This window comes from Syngnathus scovelli, chromosome 7 (assembly GCF_024217435.2).
Source record: "Syngnathus scovelli strain Florida chromosome 7, RoL_Ssco_1.2, whole genome shotgun sequence".
NCBI lineage: Eukaryota > Metazoa > Chordata > Actinopteri > Syngnathiformes > Syngnathidae > Syngnathus > Syngnathus scovelli.
The window spans coordinates 1,801,519-1,828,050 of NC_090853.1; the positions used below are offsets into that span (position 1 = coordinate 1,801,519).

Sequence of the window (26,532 nt, forward strand, 5' to 3'; positions counted from 1 at the left end):
TGCTAGGTAGGGGTTAGTTAGTTATTCGTTTTAAGCACTCAACTACAGCGCCCCCTTGTGTACGCACATTATATTGTACGGCAGTTGTACCACGACTAAGTGTCGATAAACGGGCCACTTCGTAAATGATTGCGATTTATAACATCTATTAAATCACACTGGTTGATGTGTGTTCACTTGGTAACTACTGCACAGTGAGCCGCAAGAAGACAGTTGGGAAACTTCACCTTCCCATCGGTACACTTTGCTGACCGTCTCCGTTCTTATCCTTGACAACAACATACATTATTGATATATAAACACAGGCAGCGCCACCGCGGCCAAACACAGGTTCACAAAGGGTTCAAAATCTGGAAAGATCGGCAAATAACCTGCTGAATCAAGTGCGAGCACAAATTTAGCGTGAAAGGCCGGTGGAGGTTACGAGGGCCGAGTTTGCACAAAGGCAAATATTGCAGGGAGAGGTGTGTGATGGCAAGTGTGTGTGTATGTGGGGGGGGGGGGCAAGTGTTGTTAGAGGTGCCCCCGTCCCCACCCATGCAATTTGCTTATTCACTTTCCCAAGCTCAAATAACACTTGAGTTTTTTTTTTTGCACGAACACTCCCTTCTTCTTCCTCCAGTGTCAAACATTTCACTGGTTCATTCCTCCGGCGTTAGATCAGCATAATTCATTACCTCACCCTTTCACACACTACGCGTATCAAATGAAAATATTCTAGATCCTGCTATGATAGTGTTGCTCTTCTTCCTCCATCCTCGAGATAGTGTCAGACATTTCATTTGTTCATTCCTCCGGCGTGAGATCATAACCAGTTGATTATACCTCACCCTTCACACACTACGTGTAATATATGAATAATTCTAAATCATGCTTATTGTAGTTGTGTCGTTAAGGCGCCAGTGTTAACTCAACGCTTTACTCAAATACTACTATGTCTGGATTTTATTTGTCAAATTGAATCTTTTGTGTATATACTCATTTTGGTGGTAAAACCTGAAAGTACTGGACTGGCTCCATAAATGTATATATAACGAATCGTTCTCCCCATCTTTGCCTTTGATGCAACTGCGCCCTCTGGTGGACGTCTGAAGCAAGGCATTTTCAAATAATTTCCATAAGGATAAATATTTGTTTTTGCCGTGTTTAAGCAGTGACAGTCCTACTTATTCAAAATAGTACATGATTTTTTGATAGCTGATGATTTTATTTAATTTTGGAAAGTGCACGCAGAAGCTCCAATGAGCCCACTTATGCATTTTACATAATTTGTTATGGGGAAGGTCACAACCTGAGATGCTTTAGCTCATCTCTTGCGGTGTGGCTTCATCAGCACTCACGACATCTACTCTATCATGTCGTCCCCCTCGCCTCCCGTGGCGTCCGAGAGGCTGAGCTCCTCCAGCATTTCCGCCAAAGAGATGCGTGGCGCGCCGTCGTCATCGGTGTCGCTCTCCACCGGGATCTTTGAGGCATCTGAAATGAATATTCATAAATTTAGTAAAAATCGTGCATGAGCAACAACGTGTGACATGAAGTTTATAGCGCTGCATACATACTGTTTAACTTTTTTGTTTGTTTTAAAAATCAAGATTGAGGTTGTAATAGGAAAGCATCCAGCTGCTCACCTCTGTAGATGTTAACATTTTTCCTCAGAGCCTCATCCTCCTCCAAGTCCTCCAGGAAGTCCTGGAATTGTCTGAAGACACAAATGTAATGTTAATACAGGAAACGAGAGTAGCAATTAGAGATGACTCTATTCCGAAGCCATCTTAAAAGAATCATTTGGCACTGCAGCATACCTCTCATCATCTGTATCCACGTTCTCTGTTTCTTTAGCCATCTCCTGAAGTTTCCAGTTCCTGCGCTTCACTCTGCGACTGCGGTCAAAGCTCTTCTTGATGAGCACCTTCAAGAGTCCATGACAATGCAATCAGCGTCAACGCCACGCGTCAATACTGTGTTTCTGCACCAGAGGGCGGTACGAAGTAAAAAGGTAAGTCAAAAACTCCTACCACATCAGGCACATGATGAGGGTTCATCTTATTCAAGTAGTCGTCGTTGACGTTAGAATTGGCAAAGTCGTACCTGTCGGAAACAGAACCTGTAAACACTTTTCCTCAAGTGGATAGCAACTGTCATCAATACTTACCCCATGACCAGGTCTCCAATGTTGAGCAAGTGGCCCAGGAATGTGCGGCAGTGGTACTGCTGACCCGTGTCCATCTCTGAAGTCTTCTGTACCCACAACTCAGCCAGAGTGTGCTGGGTTAGGGTTAGATGAGAATCAACTGGCATTGTCCACATATGCGCAAACAAATACTGCGACAATAGGTTCCTAACTCGCCATGAAATGCTAACGTAAACATCAAGTGAAATGTTTGAAAGTGTTACAAAACTACTAAACACGCCATTCTTTGCTCCAATTTACCGTGACAGGAGCATCAATGATAATAATGGTGATGATAATGATAATAATAATGCGGCGTTCGGAGAATTGTGACACGGCAAGCCTGTGCAATCAATACAAAAACACTTCTATCACGTTGGCTCCAATCCCACATGCAGGTTCCGGAATAATGTAATGGCTGGCTATTGATTTTGCTTCCAAGAGAATTGCAATCCCTATTCCCCCAATAATGCACTCTGTTTGTGCAGCAACCCCCTCCCCCACTCACCTTATTAGACCTCATGCCAGCTCCGGCAGCCAGCTTCTGGTCTCTGATGATGTCAATATCCATAACGATAAACTCCTCCAGTTGCCGTGGGTTACAGAGGCTGTTGAAGGGGTGGCGCCAGTATGTGCTACCGTCAACCTCGGCAACTGTGAGCGAGAGATGGTTGATTGCATCAGCATAATCGTGCCAACCTGACGGAGCGGCGAGGCTCTAATTATGCGGGTTCCTCTGTTTTGTTAGCAGATTAAATCCGAGAAATATATCTGTCGTGCTGGCTGCTTAACTCCCTTAAACTGTAAAAGTACTACTATAAAAAGTCAAAGCAATTAGTATCAGAAAAAAAGGTCAATACAAGAAAATCTAGAGGAAGGAAAAAAGCTGAAATAAATTACCAAGGGGAAAAAAAAACAAAAAACATATGAGCCTTGAGGCCATTTCTGCATTGTGTAACAAAAGCGGTCTGGCCTTTGAAGACTAATTAATGACGACCGCCTTTCAAAATGTCAAAACTCCGCTGAGAAACACGCCTGATTACACCAGAAAGAAAGGGGGGGGGGGGGACTTCGACAGCTCATTGCAGTCATATTTTCGCTAATGAGCAATGACGGCTTGCATAACAAATATGTTTGCCATCTTGCCCTCCTCCCTCTTGCAAGCCCAAGAAAAATGGTGACGTGGATCCCAAGTGCCCGCCAGACTGACTGACTGTCATTTTAGCAATTATCACAATTAGCATAGCATAATAGGTAACGTAATACAGAAAGAAGAGTTTCACAACGAATGACTTAGTAAACCAAAACGCAAACAATAATCATTTGGCTTCAAAGCCAGTCTGGGCTCACTCTGCAGGGTGTTTGGGTCGATGAGGTGGATGGTGCTGGTGACCCGGACGCACACGCACACTTGACCCATGTTCCCCAGGCTCTGCGCCAGGCGTGGCGACAGGCACACCACGTTGTCCTGGCAACAAGGAGACAAGTGGATGTCAAAGTGAGAACTGTGGAATGGTTCAACTGTGAAAGGCTGCATGCTAAAGTGCTCCAAAAATAAACATGGCAGCTATCGTGGTATCTCGACTCCAATCCGGTGCCATATGAAAAAAAGCAGATTTCTAAATTACCGATTACATTGTAAGTCAGCGTCACAAATTGATGACATCATCTCGAGCTAAACAACCCATGCTGCTGCTAGTATATACCTTGCAAACAGGTACTATCTCCATGGAGTAAGTGCTCTTGTAGTTGTACGTGTTGGAGTGGATGTCGTGAGAGATGAGACGCTGGGACACCTTTAACCTTTCGATTTGAGCAAAGACAGAGATTTAGAGATACAAACGTGTTCCCTCCATGTTTACCGCGCCAAACCATCCAAAAGTTTTAATTGCAGTGTGCACAGCCGCAAGCTTCCCATAAATAAGTGAAATGTTTACCCACCGCCGGGAAGGCCCTTGTTTGTTTACGTTGCTCACCTGCAGGGCACGGTGCACTGGAGGAAGTCGACCATCTTCTGAGCGTGCTGCTTGGAGCCATAGTAGAAATCGATGCCCTCTGAGACAGACAGGAGGAAGAACAGTGATGAGCAACACAATAAAGACATTTGGGAAGATGGCTGACGCAAGGCGTAACAAACATTTTCAGATGCGGAGAGGATTTTAAATGGGCTTTGAATCATTTAGAGCACAGTGTGGTGCTTTGTGAATGAAATGTGCAGTACAACTAAAGCTACTATTTTGCCTTAAGATATGACTAATTTGTTTTACTACAAATACCAAAAATATTTTAAAATAATTTCTTAGAATGACTATAAAAGTCCAAAACAGACCATGAATTTCTTTGATGTTTAGGGCATTCTGGTGGAGCTTGTGCTTGAGGATGAGCTGCTCCAGATAGTAGAATGTCTTTTTGTGAAGAGTCTGTTGGAAACAAAAAAAGCATCCTTTTAACAAAAACGATAAAAAACATAGAATGAATGAAGTGTTAGTTGTGAAAGATTTTATTTTCGTAATTGTTTTTATTAGTGGCTCCCAATCATTTTACCTTCTGTCTAACTTGTACCACAGCCTTCCAGAAGTCCTTGGCCTCCACGCGGTGGCAGTCGTCGCACATTTGAGCCTGGATGACAAACTCCACCACAAAGACCTGCTGTAGGATGGCGCCGTTCATCACCTGACGAGACAGTAACAGGTAAGACCATCTTCGCTGACAGAAGGGAAATGTTTTTTTTTTTTGTTTGTTTGTTCAAGAGAGGTTCTTTGGATTACATGGGTAAAGCATGAATAGAGTAAATTATTAAACCCTCTAGAATAATTGATCATTACCTCCTTCTGTATGGTAACCTTCATTTTAATCCTTTTTGAGTGAGGTTCTGTCCACAGGAATCCAGCGTCAATAAGTCGCACCTAGAAGAAATGTTGTGAATATATGAAATAGCCAGAAAGTACATTTAACAGCACTGAGTGCCAGCCTGCCCAGTTATCATGCATCTTTGACATTTTGACTGCCAATATGTAATTGGAAATGTCAGTAAGATTAAAACATACTTTGCTCATGGAGCCTTTAATTTTTTTCAGACAAAGTGTGAGCAGCTCCCTGGACTCCAGAGCACACTGCATCCATGTGGCCGGAGGCTGCAAGTAACTGCAAAGAGAAGGTAGGATCAACACAAAAATGTTATCAGTCCATGATTCATTCACATGATCAATTTAGGGTTTCGAAAAAAAAAAATGTCGTAGGACAAACCGTTCACATTGCTTGCAGAAATGGATTGTCACTTGCTTGGGGATTCCTTCTGAGATGTCTACCTGAGTGCGTAGACAGGCCACGCACATATTGGCCGGGTTTGGGGGAATCGGGACGCCACAAGTGCAGCACAGGCTGGGAAAATTAGAATATAACACATTGTTACGGCAAATCGTGCCAACGCAACTAAGGTTTTGTTTTACAGACATATCGACCAGCTCTAGTGTCAACAATAACAATAGGCTGGTTTCCTACTTACATATTTCCCTGGGTGCTCGTAGCGCCAGACTGCATGTACTCCATCCTTGATTATCTGGCAGTTTTGTGAGGACCCCTGCGGACACAATCAAGACCTGTTGTTGTTGACTTTCCACTTGTCCAATCAAGGACCACCATAGCTCGTCATCTGGTATTGATTTGGTTGGCACAGTTTCCACACCAGACGCCTTTAAAATAAATATGACTGCACAAACATTTTTACAGTCGAAACTGTTCAAGTACAAAGGTGAAACGTTTTGTTTTGCTGATGGGACATAAAACCGCAGTAAAAAGGCACAGGTTGAGGCAGATAGTACTCTGCCGCACCGAAGGGGGCGTATGTTAGCCAAGAGGTCATTAATGGTGCCCTATTTGTTGCAGAGAGGTAGACAAGACAAATAGCACAGATTGTTGTTATTTTGCGCTCTGTAGCTAAAAATGAAGTGGACAGTGAAGTGCAGTGGCGTTTTGGGGGATTTGATGACGTGACTGATGGAGTGTTGGAAAAAAATACAGCTGTTGTGAAAAGCTAGTAGCTCAAACATGACGGAGCTGCCGTGATGGCATCAGACCTTCATGGGATTCAGGCAAAAATAAAAAAAGGTAACTCAAGGAAAATAAGGAGGACTTTTACCAAAAAGTAACAGAGTTTATTGTGGTTGTAAATCTGGCTCTTAAGGAGTCAGTGCCTCACCAACCCTGAACCTCATCGCACGTCACTAGTTCTGAACGGTAAACCGGAGAGACTTTGGGGAAAAACATAATGTCGACAAGAAACTCCGAAAGTCAAAACTCTTGTAAATAAAGAGCAAATATACTCACTAACGTTAGTAAAAAGTGAGTTTCTGCAGACACTATCGGCTCCACGTTTTTTCCATCGAGGTCCGTGGAGAAGGGCTGAGTGACGTAGAGCATCGATCGAGGACCCAAAGCTGCCTTGTGTGCGCCTGAGTAAAACTCGCTAAACATTGATGAATTGGCAGGGTTTATTATGATTAAATAAATACCAGACTAGAGTCGAATATTCACAATATGGAGAGAAAATACTTTGTACCGGGGCAAATGTAGTTCGTCAAGCTCACTACCGTTATACCTGCTTGAGTTTGACATTCAGAACGACGCTTTCACACAATCGGAAATATCTGCACACAATTGTGTGTGTGGTTGTGTGCGGACGCGCGGGCGTGTATGTTTGTGTTATAAACCACAATCCGCACTGATTATTGTGCAGCTGGCACTTTATTAATTAGATTTAAAGTGCGATTATGGTTAGAAATTGCATTTTGTGACGGCAGCTGCGAATTTGTGAATAACTTTAGATAACTTAGTGTACTTGAAGGCATCACGGCCCGTGTATTCCGCGAGCAGCAGTGTTCGGTCGCATCCAGTGTGGCAGCTGGGAATGTGAGGACGCACATCGAGCTGCTATTTTGAGGGACGGGGGTGGGGGGTCACTTGTCTGTCCAAAAGAACAGACGCCTCCATAGCTCGACCCCGGACTGGTACGCTGTTTCGTCGTAGTCTGGCGTGGTAGACCTGCCGAACGAACACCCAAATGGGCAGAGCGAACTGAGCGTCTTTCACTGCGGGGGATTGAACGCTGAAGTGGTCGTGGTCGGCTCGAACTCATCGGCGGAATAACACGAGAAGTGAAGTGTCATTTCTTCTTTGATTGTTCAGCTTCTGGGTTAAATGAGCCCGTTTCACCTCGACCGGTCCTCGCCGCACACGCCAGCCATGGAGTGAAATCGGTCGGCGTAAAAGCGCGCACTACCTGCCGCGGTACCCCCCCACGCGTGAAAACCATAATAAATGATAGAGGATACAATGACCCTGCTGTCCCTGTTAGGTCGTATCATGCGTTATTTTCTGCTCCGACCGGAGACCCTGTTCCTACTATGCATCAGCTTGGCCTTATGGAGTTACTTCTTCCACACGGACGAAGTGAAAACCATCGTCAAGTCGAGCCGCGACGCCGTCAAGATGGTCAAGGGGAAGGTGGCCGAGATGATGCAGAACGAGCGCTTTGGCGGCTTGGACGTCCTGGACGCCGAGTTCGCCAAGACGTGGGAGTTGAAGAGCCACAACGTCGCCGTGTACTCCATCCAAGGGCGGCGGGACCACATGGAGGACCGCTACGATGTGCTCGCCGACGTTGTCAACAAGAGCCACCCGTCCATTTTTGGGATTTTTGACGGCCACGGCGGAGAGGTGAGTTCCTTGGCTTTGTTTCAGAGAGGCAAGTTGTTCAGAATGACTCCCCCCCTCATACAACACCTGTTCAGTTTAGGGTCTTACAATAAAACGCCAGGGGGCATTTTGTTTGTGCAATGTAAATATTAGGCTAAGCAAAATATTTCTGGCAATGAAACTTGCTTCAGCTCTGGCAGTGGTGTTGCCTTTCATGAACCTTTTGTCTACTTCACATCCATGTCTGAATATGTCGGGAGAGTTCCAAAACTGGTCTCACGGAACATTTTAATCCCAATTAAAAGTATTCCCCCTTCAATGTGATATCCCTCAGTGCAAAATGTACCTCGCCTGCTCACAATGGCCTGAGCATCTGACAATTCCTAGCCAAAAACATCTCAAGCTCAAGTGGATCATCACGGACAACTGTTTTAAAGATGACATCAAGATAGCTGTGATGACATTACACTCCAATCGGATTATCCAAAGGGGAAACTTGTAATTTGTTCTAGTTGTGTAATTTGGATTCTAAATATATCTTTTGTGATACCAGTCTTTGAACTTTTCTGACATCTAGCTTGGTCTTTAATCTCAAAAGGTATCACACTGAGCGACACGGGCGCAATTACAACACATTTGAAGCAATCAAGCACCAAGTGGTAAGCGCAATTATTTTTGGTTTACGTCTAGCAATTATAATTTTATTTGTACAATCAACCCTGACTGGCAACCTCGTTGGGAAGAGTAATTTATCAAACAATCATTGTCATCAGTGAGTAAAATTCTGAACCAGTTTCACAGGCGTCAATGTACATCTCCAAACAGGTTTTGCCCCTTTTGTAGTTCACCAGCTATCAGGTCTTGTCTTTCAGGAGCGTCTAGTAAATTTGTGACACACACATTGCGAATTTACACTAATGCAATTTCCTTGTTACAACGCAACACTTGCGCGTGTGTACTGCAGAGAAACTTTTTAGAGCATTTTAAATGTTGGAGGGACATCAATTTACAAATGCATGCTCCTAATATATTCTATTTTTCATATTACATTTCTTATTTTAAATGTATGAGCCACTATTCTAGCATAATAAATGGTTTGTTGAGAACAACAAAATAAATTCCTCAAAATTGTAATATTATTGAGGTACGTATTTCAAATCCGCAAAAAAATATTAGACCTACTCATAAAGCCAGTGTAGGCTCATCTGCCCTCTAGTGGTGATTGGTGAGATTACAATTGAAAACCTTAGTCTCAATTCGGTAGCTGTAAATTTGCATATTCGCTGATATTTGTTTTGCATTTTACTAAAATAAAGTATTTTAATATTTTGACTGAGAATCAATTAGTACTTTTGATATGTGCCATTTCATTTGACAAAGCTGACCTTTTGTCACATGTCATCTGAGTGGCACTGTCCTGTCCCAAAATGACCTCATCGACCAGTACAACCGTGCACTGTTGAAGCCACAAAGCACGGTTGGCACTTTGTGCTTTTATCCTGACTCAGTTTGACTCCGTTTTGGTTGTTGACTGACAAAAAAACAAAAGTGGAAACACAGATATCTGCAATTTCAAGGATAATTCAGTCTTTGTGTCAAAGTTCCGAGTTGACTACTGACAGCTTTTGACCTAAACCAGTCATATGCTGTTTTTTTTTTTTTTCTCCCCTAGAGCCTGATTCAGTTCCTTTTTAAAGATTGTGACCCAACATGTGGTTTTTTAAGACATGCAGAAATAAATATTGGCGATACACTGTGTTTACTCATGTTAGCGAGAAGCTGCTTTATTACTGAACGTCCTTGAGAAACAACTTTGCCTTTTTTTTGTTAAAGAAAATGTGCACCGAATTGCAGCCCTTGAGCTGTTCATTTTTTTAAGTACTTCTATACTTCACCTTACCAGTACTATTCAGTAACCTCAAATTTAAGCCTTTGCTGGTCCTGACCAGATGCTACAAAACAGATCTCCTCCAACCTCAGCACAATTGAATTGCCCGTGCTCGGTGCGTATACCTCTCTATCTAAATTTATCAGTGGCCATCCATGGTCACATTGGACTCATTTCCGGCTCAGTGAGGGGATTTATCCATTAAATAGACGGTGGCTTTTAGCTGACACAGGATAACCTGCACGAAATCTCAACAAGAGTCATTCGTCACGTTCAGGCTCTTCCCTCGCTGCCAAATTGTTCACTGTGAGACTCCTTCTGATCCACCGAGGACAATCTTTGATACGCGCATACGGAGAGTACTCCTACTTTACTTCAAAACATGATAAATCAACAATCAATATATTTTTTAACGCCCCCGAAGATCTTAGAAGAAGCGAGAAAATAGCACCAGTAAGCATTTTACAGCCTTGGCAGAGTTTTGACTGTCCTGCATTGTCCTTACTTTCCCTTTGCTTTATATCCAGTCTGAAAGGCCATTTTATTTTCAACTTTATTATTAATTTCAAAACTTGTAAAATATATGGGGCTTCGGGGAGCAATTGAAGTAGTCATGCGGCACAGTTCCTCTTCTTTGCAACTTTGGAGTAGTAGCCATTTTATACACCGCGAGACTGGTGCGGAATATTAATACAGCTACATGTTTGGCTTTTTTTTTTTTCTTTCTACTGTGCAGCTTTCTTTAGTTTGGAACGCTTTGGGGTTATTTAGTCAAAACACCAAGTTGTTTGCATTCAACCTGCACTGGTCCTCACTTGGGGTAGATGAAAGGAAGCTGGTATGTGGCTAAATGCACTGTTGGTATTACAGGATTAGACCGAGCGAACAAAGGCTGCAGTCTGGGGAGAGCAAAGAAAGCAAATGTGTGTATAAGTACACATGGATGTGTGTTTGTTGCAAGGTTAGAGTCGAAAAAAATCCAATGCTTCTCTCGAAGAATTTTAAAATCAGACAACCGATTCCGACGTTCTTATGAATTTAGCATAAGTTGCTGTAAATATGGTCTTAGAAATCCAGGATTGTAATCGACTGGCCTTGCTAGCCTAATCGCGTTGTTTTTAAAGGAGACTATCGGCAGTTTCTGAAGTGAACGACCGCTTCTTCTTGCAATCAATACACGGTAGTCTAATTCTTGATGTGAGCGACCGCTTTCACAATTCTGAGCGCCTTTTCGGGGGAAACGGTTGAGTCCGTCGTGTCTTGAGAGAAGAGAAGAATGTTGACTGAGAAAAATCTCGCAAGTGGCAGCTGTTCAGCATTAGCCGCATCGCTACGGTTGTTTACATTGCGCTTGTTGAGTCCACAGAAATGTAGCTCTCCTTGTTCCTCTTTGGGCAGATGGGTAGAGCAGGTGCATTTTTGTGGAATACTTTGTCTACCCCAAGCATAAACACACAATTTGATCACGCAACCTTTCGGAATCCAACTGTTTAAACCGGTCTGGCCCTCACATGTGCCACGCCGTCTCGCACGCATAGACCAATCCGAATGGAAGGAATGCGGCTCATACACATGTTTAATATTTGCACGTGGTTTAGATTCACTGAGGAACTCTTGAGTGTGAGGAGCAAATCTTTAAATATAACCAGCAGCTTGCAAAGTCAAAGCCACGTTGACTAGGATAGACACCGCTCATAGAATCGCAAAGGGAATTTACATTACGGCGTTCATTAGCATTAGCATTAGCTACACACTTTTTAGATATACAAAGAAGCAGTCATCACCACGGTAACATTCGTACTATCAGTTAAGAGCTACATGTTCTTTTTATACGCACGAGTGAATAAGGGCTGGAGTTTATTGCATCAATAAATAGCTACAGTAATATTTTTACCAGGCAGTCATGATTTTCCACAATATATCCATTCCAATCAAATCATGAGTCTTCGGGGAGTTACACTGAAGAAAGCTGCTTTTTACATGGGAAAAAAAAATGTTGTGAGCCTTTAAGCAGTCAACAAATGAGGTGGAACGATTTTGATTAAGGCTTATTAGGAACCAAATTTAGGACTTGTGATAAATGAAGAAAATCTTCTATTGAGTGTTTAGTAGTATTTTTTTTTTGGGTCAACTTTAGCTCGAGTGAGTGTCCCGGTCAAAGACAGAGCCTCGCTTGTTGCCAGAGTTTATTGTTTGTCTCTCACCCTGCAGATCTCATTTAGAAAATCATAAACAGAACACGTGACACATTCCGACTTCAGTGACATCACAACTCCTTTCAGCTCCTCTTGCGGTTATTGAACAATAGCCAAATATTTCCAGATTTGGCATGAACTTATACTTGTACCAGATTTATAGCTGTGATTAACTATTTCGCTAAATGATAGCTCGGAGCGAATGGCAGACAAGATAAGCACAGTTGCAAATTGATTAATGTGGCGCAGAGGAAGCTTGTGCGCTAATGCTAACTGCTCCAGGCTCCAAAAAGCCACGCTCCCTTCCTGAGAGCGTCTATAAGCCGAGGCTAAAAGGAGTTGAAGTGACAGCGGGGCGTATTAGATTTACGCTAATCCCACCAGGGAGGTTGGGACTATACATTAACTGCACAGCTCCGGTTCATTTTTTTTTTCTTTCCACTTTCCTGCTCATCTTCTTCATTCCCTTACTCCACCCCAAACCATGTTCCCTTCCCTGCTGAACTTGACACTATTTTTAGTGACATCTCCTCCGTGCGGTGTGTTTGTTTACACATCCAGAAACTCGTATTTGTTTGCAAACCACAGACGCACGCTGCCATTTCCTGAGTTTATTTAACGAGTTCATCCAGTAGCGAGACTGGGAGCTCTGCTTCCAGTTGCTAGGCTGAAAAGAGGCAAGAGAAGAAGGAGAGTACGTTATTGATTCCGTAGGGAATCATATACAATTTATGGAAAAAGAACCAGATGACAAGGAGTCGCTGTCCATAACGGATGTCATCTTGGCCAAGGTCCACCTCCTCGTTGGCAGCCGAGGACCGGACTAGCTTTCTTAACGGCTCGATGAAGTTTCTTTCTATTTCTGTCTGCGATGTCTCCTCTCAAATGTTGAAGGACGTCAAGGCTCCTCAGCAAGTGGAGGGCATATGTGACAAACGTGCCGAAGCGTCAACTTTTAAAAATGCATGTGAAGACAGTCATAGCCTGAAAGTTCAAATGATTGCCCATGATGGTCCAGCGAAGGCTTTTTTTTTTTTCCCTATTTTTTCTTCTTTCTCATATGGCTGCCAGGCTGAAAGCCAGGGCACCTACGCTTTTCTCCCTCGAGAAAACATGACATACTTTTCCACCTCTTTGCTCAGTTTTAAATCTTTTCTCTTTCTCCGTTGACCTTTCTCCAAAGCAACCTTGTTTTTCTCTCTCTCTCTCTCTTCTTCCGATCATTCCCACCGCTTCAACTGTTCTTCATAACTTCCTCTTTCTGAAACCCCACTGAGCTCCTTTAAACACTTATTTTTAGGATAAATCCAACCTGAAGTATTTTTTTCTGTGATACCCTCCATTCTTGTGAGAACATGCTGTTTAGCTTCGCCAGATTTACAGTATATCTACCCCGCTAAATCTGTTCCCCCCCCCTTAGCTTTTAATGTCCTCAACCAGCCCGGCCCGCAGTCATCTTATCTCTCTGCAGTCCGCCCGACGTCCTTATCACTGCCTTGAAATATTAAAGAGTCTTCTGCCTCCCGTCCCAAAGGGCCTCTGTGACTTTTACTTACTACGGCGCCGCCTTGCTAGCAACATTTCGTCTTGGCGGTGGCATATTTTTAGTAGGAGGGCGTAGTTTTTTTTTTGTTCTTTGGACCGACTTTTAGACTTAGCGATGTGGAAAAACAAACCTGCGAAATGAATTATCCTTCTATTCAATCGAGCAAGTCTGAAATAAATTTGTAGCATATGACTGCTGCTAGCTTACTTGCTATGCGCGCGGTGCTTCTTCTTCTGAAAGAGTTGTTGTGTCAAAGAAGCCAGCTGTATGGAGATGTGAGTGGCCGATGGAAGGATGGACACAGGAAGAGGAGGCAAAAGCGTCCAGGAAGCTGTCGAGTCGGAATAAGCTAGGCGACACTTGGCAGCGCGCTGTGGCAGTGTGCCTTGTTGTGGCCACGGGCTTTCACAAGGTTGCATCTGTTTTTATGTACTATTTTTTTTTCGCACTTCCAGAAAAATGGTTGCATAGCAACTAATTACTGTGGTACAGAGAAAACACACAAGCTTTTTCCAATTTCTCTGCTCAACTAATATTTTTAGCTCGTCGTTGCGGTACTAAATACTGTCAAGAGGAAAATGTTAGTCTCGGAGACAATACAAGGAATGTGACAAAAAAAAAAGATACAATTTATATAGTTGACAGCAGAAATATTTCTTTTAGAAGTGTATTGTTATTTATCAGTCATGATACTTTAAAAAGGAGTGAATAAAAAAGTTTGTTTAAAAACAATATTCGCCCTAAATAAATTTCAGCACAATTACAAGACAAAAATGGCATTTTCAAGTATTGTAAGTAATATATGCTGCTTAAATTTAAGTAATGTTTCTCAACTGTTGTTGCGACTCACATTTTACTATTGTCATTCATTAACATCCCACTTATCCAAGTGAATATAATCAAAAATGTGTTTTTTTAAAATGCCTCACAGTAGTAACTACATCAGATACAGTGTTTATATGAAAAAGCAATAAAATAAAAAAATCTGTGTACATTTCCCTTCCTCCTTCCCATTTTGCTCCCCCCCTCCCACACCCACGTAAGGCCTCGTGTTGTAAAACACAAACCGAGCTTGCTAACTATTCATGTTTTCTACTCCTCCACCGTTCGTCGTCGAGTTGAGTCGACATTCACGTCTGAAAAGAAGCCACGGCGCGTTTATCTAAATGGAGGTTGTAGAAGAGCTTTGATGTGCAGTATTTTAAGCAAAGCTGATGCTTTCCCTGCGAACTCAGTGATACGCTACCACAGCAGGGGTGTGCATTATGCTCGCGGCGCGACGCCGGCGACAAATGCAAATTGATATTTCACATCAGAGGAGCGTTACGAGTGTGAGCCAAGAGCACCAGTGTGCGTACGTGGGAGCGAGAGCTGCAGCGTGGAGGCAATGAGCCAGATTTATCACCGTGTCGGAGAGCGCCGCGATGACAAATGCCGCACGGTCCAGCTCTTGAATCGTCTCGGCGGCCGCACCTTGATAGCTTCCCTCCCACGCGACGCACAGACAGGCTCGTACTTAGACTCTAATGCTGACAACTTAAGTCCATTTATAATCAGGTCTATTGGAGAAATAGTTTAAGCCTCTTTAGTGTTTTTTTTTTTTATATTTACTTTTAGAAGCCACAAGAATTTGCTTGCATAAGCAACAGTGACAGTGGAGAGGTCCTGCATTGCAATCTTGGCTCTTTGTGTTTATGTGGCTTCCGCCAACATCCTCCCACATTGCAAGTTAGGCTCATTCAAGAGATTTAAAAAAAAAAAAAAAAAAAAAAAAGACTTTTAAGAGAGAAGTTCAGAAAAATAACATCATGTAAAAAGTGAAACAGTTATGCTAATTGATGGTCTGGGGCTGCTTTGCTTCTTCAGGACCTGGATGACTCTCTGATTGATGAAGATATAAATTCTGATTTTAAAACTCCATTTTTTTTGTTACTGGCTTGCAATTGAGTTTTGGCTGAGGCTCCATTTGAGTTTTAATGTAACAACAAACCCCGTGTGCGGCGGCGGGCGGGCTCGCCTCCATTTTGTTAGCGGCAGCGAGTCGGTCGCATAAATCAGTCGACTGGAGTTTTGGGGTTTTAACACAGCTTGGGGGCAGTTTGTGTGAAGTCACAACTGAATGATACAAGAGCGTATGTGCGTGTGGAGCTTTTCAAGTATTAAACGGCTTTCAGACAAATGCCATTAATCTATCAGGAAATCCTTTTTACGGATTATCCGTCCAGAAAATGATTGATAAAGGCCTTCAAATCTTGCCTAGAGGCAAACGAAGATGCTTCACGTTCGTGTGCGTGTTTGACAGACTTGTGACGTGTCGACGTTCATTAGAGTGTGATGAGCTGTGGCAGGGTGCAACACTCGAGCGGTCTTCAGGAATGCAAGCGCACTCTGCATGGCAATGAGAGTAAATACCGGTCTAATTTAGGCACGCTTGCATTACCATGTAAATATTTATACAATCGATCTATATCACAGTTGCTACCAGCAGATCCAAGCTTCAGATCGCTGGAATATAATAAAAACAATCGGGTGAAGTGTGCGCCCGAAGGGAATGTGATCGTCTTTCTCGAAGGTGAGGCGAACGCATCAAGCGCATGAGCTTTCCTCGTGGACCGTTACGGTTTAATCTGAGTTTTCACCTTCCTGGAATGGAGCAGCTGTCATGGGAAGGACACCCGGTGAGGTCTTACTTCTACTACGAAGAGACAGATGTCCAGGTCCCCCTCTCTGTAATAGTTGCTATGAGTAAAGATCTTTTTCCCGACTGACCGTGGTTGCGGTTCACTGCCGTGTGTGTTCAGTTGGTATCTTATTTGAATCTCACAGTGTGGCTGCATACCTCTGTAAATCCTCCAGACTACAGCCCATCTGTGCTGTGTTTGTTGCGGTTCTGTGAGATTCAATGTTTGGGTGAGCAAAATAGTTTTAGCGATGCCAGGCTAAGATTTGTGCGTGAGAACACACGGGGGTGTTTGCGAGGCTAAACAAACATTTCCAACTCAGAGTGTTTTTTGTTTGGTTTTTCCTAAGCCATGTTACTTTTCTTTCCTGGCAAACGGTCCTGATCCCGAAGGTCCTTTAAACCCGACCCGGGTCAAACGGATTGGTACGATTTGTTCATTTAAAAAAAAAGAATTGGTCATGTTTGCTCAACAACAGCAGACGAAATACAACATAGAGGATCCGCACACATTATACAATGCACCCGCTTGAATATTCTGGTAGAACTGGTCCAGAGGTTAGATGATGGACAGATGTTTGTTTTGCCCTGGCAACTTGATGACAGAAAGTAGACAGCATTTTAGACCAGCTAAAAGCAGGTGTAAGTTTTGGCGTAGGTGGTGCAACACTTTTGTTTTTTTTATGAATGCATTATTATCATCATCATCATCATATATAGACTTCCACTCAACTTTACAAAAATACCAAAAAGGAAGAAAACTCCACTGATGACACGAAAATGGAGTCCCCGCAGTGTAAATCCAGCCGACGTCTCCATTTCTCACTTGCCTGTCATCTACTGCACTTTATCATTTCTCTGCGTGCCGTTGCTTTGATGGTTCGTTTCAAACCATCAGGAGGGACCAACTCTCCTTCCTTCCTCTCGAAACGATGCACTCGAGTGATACTAATGAGCGGTCTTCACGTTTCCACTCGGTGTGTCCTCTTCTCTTCCTTTTTCTCCACCAATGACTTTATCTGTCAAAACATCAGCAAGGGATAAAAAAGATTCTTGTACAAAATTCCCTGAGGGGGATTTTTTTTTAAAGGAATGCTTGTATGACTTTTTTCACATCTGCCAGCTTTTAGATGTGATGGATGAAAAATATTTAAGAGGCACTAGTGTTTCTCTTGGCCTGGTAAGTGTCGTGACAGGATGGATGATGCAGCGTGTGTGTGTGTGTGTGTGTGTGTGGGTTGAGAGCGATCCTTATTGGCCGTCCGTGTGGGCAGTTTGCTCACAATTCTTATATATTCACCCTTAATCCTATTTTGGTTTCAATATAATTATATGCAGGGAAAATGAAAGGTCAATCGGCGTGTAATATTCATTCTGTCACTTTAATTGCCCACATAACTTAACGATTAGGGGGACTGACTGGCATATTTGAGACTAATGAATGTGTTGGGTTTAACGAGCAAAAGGATAACGATTCGTACTACAGAAACCACAAACAGAGAAGCTCATTATGGACTAGATTGGGGTTGAACGTCCCACCAGGCTTTTCTTCGCCCCTTCAACGAGGCGTCCACAAGCTACTTGTCATGTAGGACTTCTTTAAAATAAATAAATAAATCAGTAAATCGATAAATAGATGGATGGATAAATAACTGAATAAATAAATACATTTCCCCTTCTAGACTCTTTTGCTTTCCTCTGCATAAGGCTCACACTCGGGGCCAACAACGAGGCGCTCTAAATCGACCAGCCCTGGCTCACAGCCTGGCTTAATTTTTCCAAACGTCACCTAGCATTTCAGCTAATTTTTCTTTCTCCAAACGTCAGCTATTTTTATTTTATTTTTTTTGTCCAACTGCTTTGCTCCCTTACTTTGACTTGGACCGTAGCAGCGTGTAATAAATATCACCGCACTGGTACTTAATTTCTCCCATCTGTTCAAATATTTTATTACACAATCACCTCTGCCTGTCTTTTTTTTTTTTAATGCTGCAATTTTTAATTCACTAAAGAATCTCTCCACTGGACACCAGCCCAAACTCACTTTGAACATCTGCTTAGGCATAGCTCATACATTTATAATGTATAGCCAAGCTCTATTTAGGTCTGACACGGGGGACTTTGCCACCAGCCCTTGATTCCGGTTGACAGGCCCGTCAATTAAACTGCTCAGTAATTGGCACTGTACGACGCAGCGGGACAATGCACTTCCTGTTCTATTTATGACCCCTGAACTCGGTTTATTATCTTGGCTCCTTTCATGGCAACCGCAGGATGGAGGCACTTCAACAGTCGGTACGGGGGAATAATACACAATGATACATTTTGCGGTGTGGAATGTTACCACGGAAGCAGACGGGAACGGATGATGAGAATTTAAATGGAGACACACTCGAGGGGGAGAAGCAAACATCGGCGGTGTTTGGACGCGAGGAAGCGAGCCGGTGAAGACAAGCTGCGGCGACTCAGCTACACACAGTGGAGATGAGTGAAAAAGGAAAAACAAGATTCCACAAAAGCAATTTTCATAATGAGACGTAGACGGAGGAAAGGAAGATGGAGGTTTGTTTGAAATGAAGACGGAAGAAACGGGCTCAGCGTTTGGCTCATCGTATCTCGGTAATTCGGCCTGAAATCGTTCAACTTGAGACGATACTTTGTGTTTTTTTTTTAAACAGATTCTTCTCAAGAACAAATGAAATATGATCTAGTGACGCCTCCGTAAAGTGTATTATCTGATATGTGTGCTCACCTGAACCTCATGACCTTGGTTGAGTGGGATTTGTTTTCCTGATTCTGCGCTGAGTCAGGGGTAGAGAAAGGCTGCAAAAAAAAAAAAAAAAAAGTGTCCAAAGGTTTTATCTGCTCTCTAGGGAGCTAAGTTAGCTTACTCAGACATTAGAGCATCTGTTTTTTGATGCCATTTAATTTCCTTTTTTTTTTTTTTTTTAAATCAGTATTTATTGGGTTTATTTGTTTTACACAATAAATCAATAACACACTCTGGAACATCCAAAGTCCAATGTGAACTTAAATTCCACACAGGAAACGGTTGCTTAGGACGATATGAGGAATGGAAATTCTTTCCTGATATTGCATCAAAAATAAATATTTTCCGCTGCACCAACTGAGACCAAATCTAATTTTATACGAGTCTCAAAATGAATTTACATGATCCTCAGTTTTTATTTTCTCTCTCCATTGTCTGTTATCAGGCGGCTGCTGACTACGCAAAGGCTCACCTGCCGGAGGCGCTACGCCAGCAGCTGCTGACCTATGAACGTGAGCGAGAGCGGGATAAGGAAAAGGATAAAGACAAGGAGGAGAAAAAGGACACCCTGTCCTACCCGTCTATCCTGGAGCAGCAGATCTTGACGTTGGACCGGGAAATATTGGCAAAGCTCTCCGCCACATACAATGAAGCAGGTGTGTACGTGTGTCAGAGGGTGTGCACAGTTTTGCAACCACGTTATCTCCGTTGTTTATTTTGACTTTGCGTGGTTGTAAAACAGGTTGGAATTAAACATACCACTGAGCTAATCCATGGTGATGTCTTGAAGTTCACACTCTTTCAGTCTTCTCCTGTTGAACAATGACTGTCAGCAACCCTCGGGCCTTGCTTATTCAGCTGTTTAAATACAAGCCAATCTTCACAAGGCTTGTAGTAATTATTTTTGGAGGGGGGGCTACAAGGGGTGAGGAGTGGGCGGGTGGTAGATGCGGGGGGGTCAGACGAAGGGGACGTGCGGAAGTTTTAGTTGTTTCGGAGAGTGATGTAAGCAGCCGACGAGCGGGGAGCAGGAAAAGTTCAGGAGACTTTTAATTGGTCAGGGGACATAGCGGGATTGAAAAACGAAATATGACTTCGTATTCAAATTTTTCTCGTTAGTCTAAAAAATATAAGCTATTAAATGTCTCTCTTCACTTGACACAAAGTATTTCATGATGAATCACCTAATGCAAAAAGTCTCTTCATTTGCGCAATAATAAAAAAAATATATAGTATTGATAAATATCCCCCAGTTGGTCCATAAAACCAGTAACGACTCTTCCAATGATCTCGAATTCCCCGCAAACATACTAACACTCGCCGCTAGCAGGTTAGTAACCATCGCAATGAGTGGGGAATATTATTAAGACTTATGACCTTCCTTGAATGAGCAATAAAGTTTATTATCATGATGAAGGTTATTTTTTTTTTCTCCCCCCTCATGGGGTATGATGCGTACATAGCCCCTGTGCTGTGCAGTAATTTTCGGTATCGATTGTTCCGCTTTTATTTGCTGCCGCGCCGTTGTCTGTAGACTTGTAAAATCCGATTTTGTATTCATCGCCACCGTCGGAGTATTTTTGTCTGAAATGAATAATTCTTTGTCTCTAAAAAATGCCTTTTTATCCTGCACCAAACAAATAAGAAAATAATACAAAATAAAACCAATGAAAACAAATTAAACCTGCTCGAGAAAAATAAAGCTAACGGCTAAACTTAAAAAGTCACAACAAATTGAAAAATAACTATAATGTCAATTCCAAGGTAGATTTTACATTTACTGGGACTTTAAAGTTTCATGCATAAACCTTCACGCTCAGGAAGACCAAAAAAAAAAATAATGATGACACCGAGGAGAGTAATTCACTTAAACAAGGGTGAAGGGGTTAGATTGTTAAATTGGATTAGGGGTTCGAACAATGCGTAGCGTGAATAATAACTTGATTTCCAACATGTGACTCCCATGTCAGCACTTTATTCTCCAGCTCATCGAAAAAAAATTCAAGTCTCTATGGGCGACAGCTCCTCGCGAAAGGTGACAACTCACCCCTCCGCCGACCTCTTTATCCTTTTTTACGCTGGTCCTTTTCTTCTTCTGTACTCCAGCCAGCATCCGCTTACTGATCAATGCTGTTCCAGCAAGAAAAGCCATCTCCTCATCCCTTTTGTCTTTTTTTTTTTTTTTTTTACACTTCGTGAGCTTTTAACCGCGCAACGGGCTTCCGTCCAGAGCTGTTATTTTCGTCCAGACAGCGAGACGCATTGGCTGTGATTTAACTTAGAGAAAGATAATGCTTGTTTAGAGTTGGAATTTATTACAGTGTCATCGTCTTTGAGGGGGGGGGTTAATTGCTGATCAGGTAATTGCTCATTCTTCCAATTGTGGCTGATTCACAGCTATCTCCTCTTTATTGCAATCGGGGACTGAATTAAGCGGCAGGGGAGCGAGCGAGAGAGATGCTCCCAGATGAACTCGTAGTCCGCGATATATCTGATTCATCCCCCCCCCCACGGGCTCTTCGTCCCCTCGTCGCTTATCAGCAAACACCGAGTGGCGATAAGAGTGATGCGACTTTAATGGAATTGGCCGTAAGCTTCAGGTCGGAAACAGTCACCTTGACGCAGCGCGGCGTGCGCCGACGCCTAACCTTGACGTGACGGCATGAACTTTGTCGCACAACGACAGGTTTTGACACACAACACAAGTTGCCCACTGATGCGTGAGTGCCATCATGAAAAGTTAAAGGTGACAGCAGGGGTGGTTGTTTGTGGTAAATCTTTCCGTCCACTTGTTTTTGTCTCGCAAGATGAATGACTTTCACACAGAGGGCAGAGAAGAGGCAGGATTTTAAAAACTATTTTGGCAATAAATCTTTTTTAGCACAACGTTTTTTTTTCCCCCAGTGCCATTTGTGGGGTCTTTCCCTTTTTCAAAATCAGTTAACATATTCCAAATCTGTAAAACGCTTGTTTTGCTTAGATCGTCTCACTGTTGCTAACTTTTATAGCATTCCTAGCTTGAACTTTGTGGGTTTACTAATGAGCAGAAGGGCCTGGAACAATTTTATAATTTTGCCCTCACATATTTATATTTAGTACTTGCCATAAAGTCTAACACACTCAACAATAAATGTGGATTGTAATTTGGGTGGAGACCTCAATCTTCTTTTGTCCAAGCTAAACGGATAATTAGCATGAACATAGCGTGTGCTATTTTAATAGGGATTGGCGGACGAGTTGCTCAGCAAAGGCTTGCCTAATTGGCCAAGAGTATGCTAGCGAGCCGTCTCCGTCCATTATCTCTATCGCTATGGGATCCCGATAAGGCTAATTAAACGAACAGCGTGGCACAGTGCAGGAGAAGCTATATGTCGGATTAGGTACTCATGCAATTATTTTTCACTCCCGTTAAAAAAAAAAAAAAATGTCTGCATCAAAGTGTCATCAGTATTCATCGCACTCCCTCTTGCTGTATTTCTCTATTTCCATGTAAGACTTCATCTCACCTAATGCCACAAAAAGGGAAAACTAAAAGTGTTTTGCTGCCGAAAAATCTCGGATCTCATCTCTCCTTTAAAATGAGATTTATGTCGTTCCGTCTAAGCCTGAAGCATCTCCGACATAAATTGCACGTCAGTCGACCAACGGACGAATGGAATTGCTTCACGCTTAAAAGTACATTTCATAACATGGAAATTATTTTCATCTTTTCTGTTTATTAAAACTGTATCCTGAGTTTGACTCGACTATTTTTACATGTTTACAGCCATTTCCTCATGTAACCCAGCCCTCAGACTTCCCATTGTAGTCAAAGCCAGAGCTGGATGCCCAGTAGCTCTTCAAAAGCGAGCTCTTACGCCCACCGCTTTAGTCTTTTGTGTGCGTGAGAAAGCAGAAATAAGAAAAAAAAAAATTTGGATCGCACACAAAGGGCTTCAGTCCGAACCGTTCGAGCCAAACAGAAAGGCGAGGCCTTCCCCACTTTTGTTTTTAAAGGTCACAGTAAGAGTGTTGTGTGGCAGCACGGCTAATATTAGCCCTTTTAAATTTGATACAGCCCTCTCTGGCATATATTCTTTATCCTCTGTGAAAACAATGTCCGTGTCCATTACACTGCCCCCTGTGGCCATGAAACGCACATTTATTGAGCATGAAATCTTAATGCACAAACTATCTCTGTTGCATTTGAGTTAATTATGTCATTTTTGTATCATTTTATAAAATGCAATACTACTAATTTAAAAACATTTTTGGGAGTTTTGGTAGTGTGCTGTGAGACTTTTCACATATAGTAACGTGCCCCAAGCGACTCCTTAGCTCCTTCGCTTGTCGTCATGGTAACGTAAAACCATGTTTACATTGGCACACGCCACAGTAGAGTGGCAAGATGGCCCCCTGAGAACCCTCAAAAGTGTGCTGCTATTCTTCATCCTCGGGGTGTTTTGACTCGAATGCATCACAGAAAAATAATGCCGAATATGCCTGCTTTAATATCTTGTAAATAATGCATGACTCCCTAATAACAAAATTCAAGCTTAAGCAGGAAGTGGTGATCTATGATATTTGTATGGTTCATCCCGAGCCAAATAGATGGACTCAGGTTTATAGTCAATTATTTCCACATCAGTCACATTCTTTCTTGTGCTCCTCCTCCCTCAGGCACCACATGTCTGGTGGCCCTGCTGTCCGATAAGGAGCTGACGGTAGCTAACGTCGGCGACTCGCGCGGAGTCCTGTGCGATAAAGACGGCAAGGCCATCCCGCTATCGCATGACCACAAGCCCTACCAGCTGAAAGAGCGCAAGAGGATCCAGAAAGCTGGTGAGAGATTCCACGCACGCACACTGGCTGCATACAAATCAATTTCTCACTTTGGGAAACAACGGGAAAACAGTCATGAACGCCGCAGCCTCTTTTACTCGGCGGTTTGAATCAAATGTGCGTGTTAACCAACATTTTGGAGCCATAATTCTGCCTCCGACTCTTGCCGCATGCACTCTGGAGTGTTGGTGATGATGGCACCCGGCCAGAGGTGTCAGCCTGTGGGGCAATTCTGCATAATAGTCCTTTATCGCCATCTAACGGTTGATTTAGGTACTGGAGGAAAAAACAAATAAGGCAAATGGTTCAAAAACAAATGGCCGACCGACCCTTTTGCTTTTCTCAAAGTGATGTTAAGGATTATAAATAGTAGACACAAATTTCGCTGGAAGGGCAGATTTTAAATAAAAAGTCATAGTTATTTAATATTTATGATTAATATTTAAATATTTTCCAAGCACCTATTAGCTAAATATTCCCTCATCATTATCAATAGCTAATAAAACTGACACTGTGGTCTCATGTTCCCTAATTTATGAAAACTCCTTTTTTTTTTTTTTATGCAATGCTGAACACGTAATGTATTTTTCCACTGGGTTGTATTTGTTCATTTTGCAGTCTGTTGTAGCCTGATGTCAAGACCTCAGCATTTTTGAAATGCTAAACTATGACCTTGCTCGCTTGGCGAGGAGGAAACCGGAGACGCATCCGAGCCATGTAAGAAAGTCGGAATGTAATTCAGACGTTTTCCGAGACACTCGAGAATATGTTGCCCTAGCTAGTACAGGAAGTGATGTCATCTTGCGGGATTGTAAAATCGAATGGTGGGAACTTTTCACTGGAATTTGCGGGAATAGAGAAAATCTCATTTTGAATAATGTAAACAACCTTTTGGCTTTTTCTTGTTGTCAGGCGGATTCATCAGTTTCAATGGCTCGTGGCGCGTCCAGGGAATCCTGGCCATGTCTCGCTCCCTGGGCGACTACACCCTGAAGAACCTCAACGTGGTCATCCCCGACCCTGACATCCTTTCCTTCGACCTGAACAAGCTCCAGCCAGAGTTCATGATCCTGGCGTCGGACGGCCTGTGGGACACCTTCAGCAACGAAGAGGCCGTGCGCTTCGTCCGCGAGCGTCTGGACGAGCCGCACTTTGGCGCCAAGAGCATCGTCCTCCAGTCGTACTACCGCGGCTGCCCCGATAATATCACCGTCATGGTGGTCAAGTTCAAAGGCAAGGCCGGCGAGCAGTAGAACGGCGACGGCGTCCGGCATCGAAACCGAACTTTTGGTGAGAGTATCGATTCTAATGCAGATGTTGAAATAACGCATCAAACCATGCTCCTCTTTTTATGTGAATGTTTTTTTGTTTTTTTTTTTTAATTAGCTTGTGTACCCCAAACAAAATAACAGATTAATTTATCACTGAGGATTCAGTGTGGAAATTCATTATCTTGAAGCAATAGAAGGAAAATGTATCATACTCCGACAAAATATTTTTTTCTCCACTCACAATATACTTTATACGCATTTCCCCTTATTGCTTAGAGCCTATTCTAACTCTCTCATTCACACAGTTCTTCAAAAAAGAAGCTAACACTCTTTGTTGAAGTTAACTCAAACTGACAAATAGTAAAACAAAGACCACCAGATGTTTGAACACCCAAATGTTCAACCAAACTGTGGCAAATTAGTTAGCTTAATGCTAACGTAAACGTCTTACCTGCGCTAACAGAAATTAGCATTGATGTTATTTTAAATCTTCAAAGAACTGCGACTGTTTTTTTTTAAAGGACATCATTTACATAACATGTCCTTACTCTTTAACATTATGACGGTGTTTATCAGTTCACATGTTTCAGCCTTGTAATTTCCAAATGTTAATCAAGGTTTGTATAGTCATAGCCACCTCTCATGATAACACATGAGGGTGAGTCCACTTGAAACTGCCACCTTTTATCATTTTTGAACGTTTTAGTTCATAATAAACAATCGGTGCCATTTTATTTTTTCCGGATCGTTCACGTCTTGTGATTTCAGTCGGACCCGATATGCTCTGCTATGTTGGATGGAATAACGTCGTTCATCTTCATCGGTAAGCAGGAGGTCACATTAAAAGAGTGTTAAAATATAGTTGAGTTATTCATCTCTAATCACTCTCAACTAATGATTTCTGGATGAAAAAAAAATGTACAGTAAAATCCTGATAACTATCACATTCTGTTTTCCCAAAATGAAACAAAACTTTGAATGAAGTGTTTTATTGTTGCCTTGTTTTTAACAGTACGTTTCCTGTAATATCTGCTGCCATTTTTTTTCGGGGTGATTTTTCGAAACGTGCATGTCTGTCTCATTCTAATATGTAAAGTAGAAGTGTTAAAAAGAAAATCTCCAAGAGACATGAAAATTAAGATGAATGTGTTCATGTTGGCATCCTCATCGCTTACTGTTTACACGGCAACAAAGAAAGCAATTCAGATTGTATTGTCAGCGATGTGTATTTGTTCAGATGTCCTGTTTGGATTTTTCTCATCCAAAACTTCGTCATTTATCATCAACGTTGCGGAATGTTGGTTTGGCATTTGTATATGTGTGCTTTCATAAAATATTCAGATTTGGGGAAAAAAAAAATCAATATTTTAAGGTGTAATTCAGATAAAGGTGATATTAAAACAAGAAAGGATGAAATAATCTTCTGTTGTATTAATTGATGATTTTTACGATTGTTATGTCAAAGAAGAAAAAAAGTATTGAAAATTTAAATTCATC

At 42.4% G+C, this 26,532-nt stretch overlaps 2 protein-coding genes across 4 annotated transcripts; one reads left to right on the forward strand and one right to left on the reverse strand.

Annotated features, from left to right (window-relative positions):
* Nucleotides 1-1,186: 1,186 nt before the first annotated feature.
* Nucleotides 1,187-6,653, reverse strand: nmd3 (NMD3 ribosome export adaptor). Of its 3 annotated transcripts, none has more exons than XM_049724908.1 (16): nucleotides 6,501-6,653; nucleotides 5,676-5,750; nucleotides 5,417-5,551; nucleotides 5,218-5,314; nucleotides 4,996-5,076; nucleotides 4,715-4,843; nucleotides 4,500-4,590; nucleotides 4,147-4,225; nucleotides 3,877-3,973; nucleotides 3,521-3,638; nucleotides 2,679-2,824; nucleotides 2,153-2,265; nucleotides 2,016-2,088; nucleotides 1,803-1,909; nucleotides 1,629-1,699; nucleotides 1,187-1,476 (listed from the first exon to the last, which is right to left on the reverse strand). In XM_049724908.1, the coding sequence occupies exons 2-16, from the start codon at nucleotides 5,717-5,719 to the stop codon at nucleotides 1,346-1,348; spliced, it is 1,512 nt and encodes a 503-aa protein (XP_049580865.1). In that variant the 5' UTR covers nucleotides 5,720-5,750; nucleotides 6,501-6,653; the 3' UTR covers nucleotides 1,187-1,345. The 3 variants fall into 3 exon arrangements, with proteins under 3 accessions (XP_049580865.1, XP_049580866.1, XP_049580867.1); XM_049724909.2 differs by having other exon boundaries at nucleotides 6,497-6,651; XM_049724910.1 differs by lacking the exon at nucleotides 6,501-6,653 and having other exon boundaries at nucleotides 5,676-5,769.
* Nucleotides 6,654-7,024: 371 nt separating this feature from the next.
* ppm1lb (protein phosphatase, Mg2+/Mn2+ dependent, 1Lb) lies at nucleotides 7,025-26,454 on the forward strand. The gene is made up of 4 exons (XM_049724912.2): nucleotides 7,025-7,885; nucleotides 19,389-19,599; nucleotides 23,603-23,764; nucleotides 24,677-26,454. Exons 1-4 carry the CDS (start codon nucleotides 7,487-7,489, stop codon nucleotides 25,015-25,017), a joined length of 1,113 nt encoding a protein of 370 aa, XP_049580869.1. The 5' UTR covers nucleotides 7,025-7,486; the 3' UTR covers nucleotides 25,018-26,454.
* The last annotated feature ends 78 nt before the right edge of the window (nucleotides 26,455-26,532 follow it).

Coding starts and splice junctions, on each gene's coding strand:
- nmd3 (XM_049724908.1), bottom strand. CDS start 5,719: ATGGAGTACATGCAGTCTGGCGCTACGAGCACCCAGGGAAATAT. Junction 3,639..3,876: donor AGATAGTACCTGTTTGCAAG/GTATATACTAGC, acceptor CCTTGTTGCCAG/GACAACGTGGTGTGCCTGTC. Junction 2,089..2,152: donor ATTGGAGACCTGGTCATGGG/GTAAGTATTGAT, acceptor TGTTTCCGACAG/GTACGACTTTGCCAATTCTA.
- ppm1lb (XM_049724912.2), top strand. CDS start 7,487: ATGATAGAGGATACAATGACCCTGCTGTCCCTGTTAGGTCGTATCATG. Junction 7,886..19,388: donor TTGACGGCCACGGCGGAGAG/GTGAGTTCCTTG, acceptor GTCTGTTATCAG/GCGGCTGCTGACTACGCAAA. Junction 23,765..24,676: donor CAAGAGGATCCAGAAAGCTG/GTGAGAGATTCC, acceptor TCTTGTTGTCAG/GCGGATTCATCAGTTTCAAT.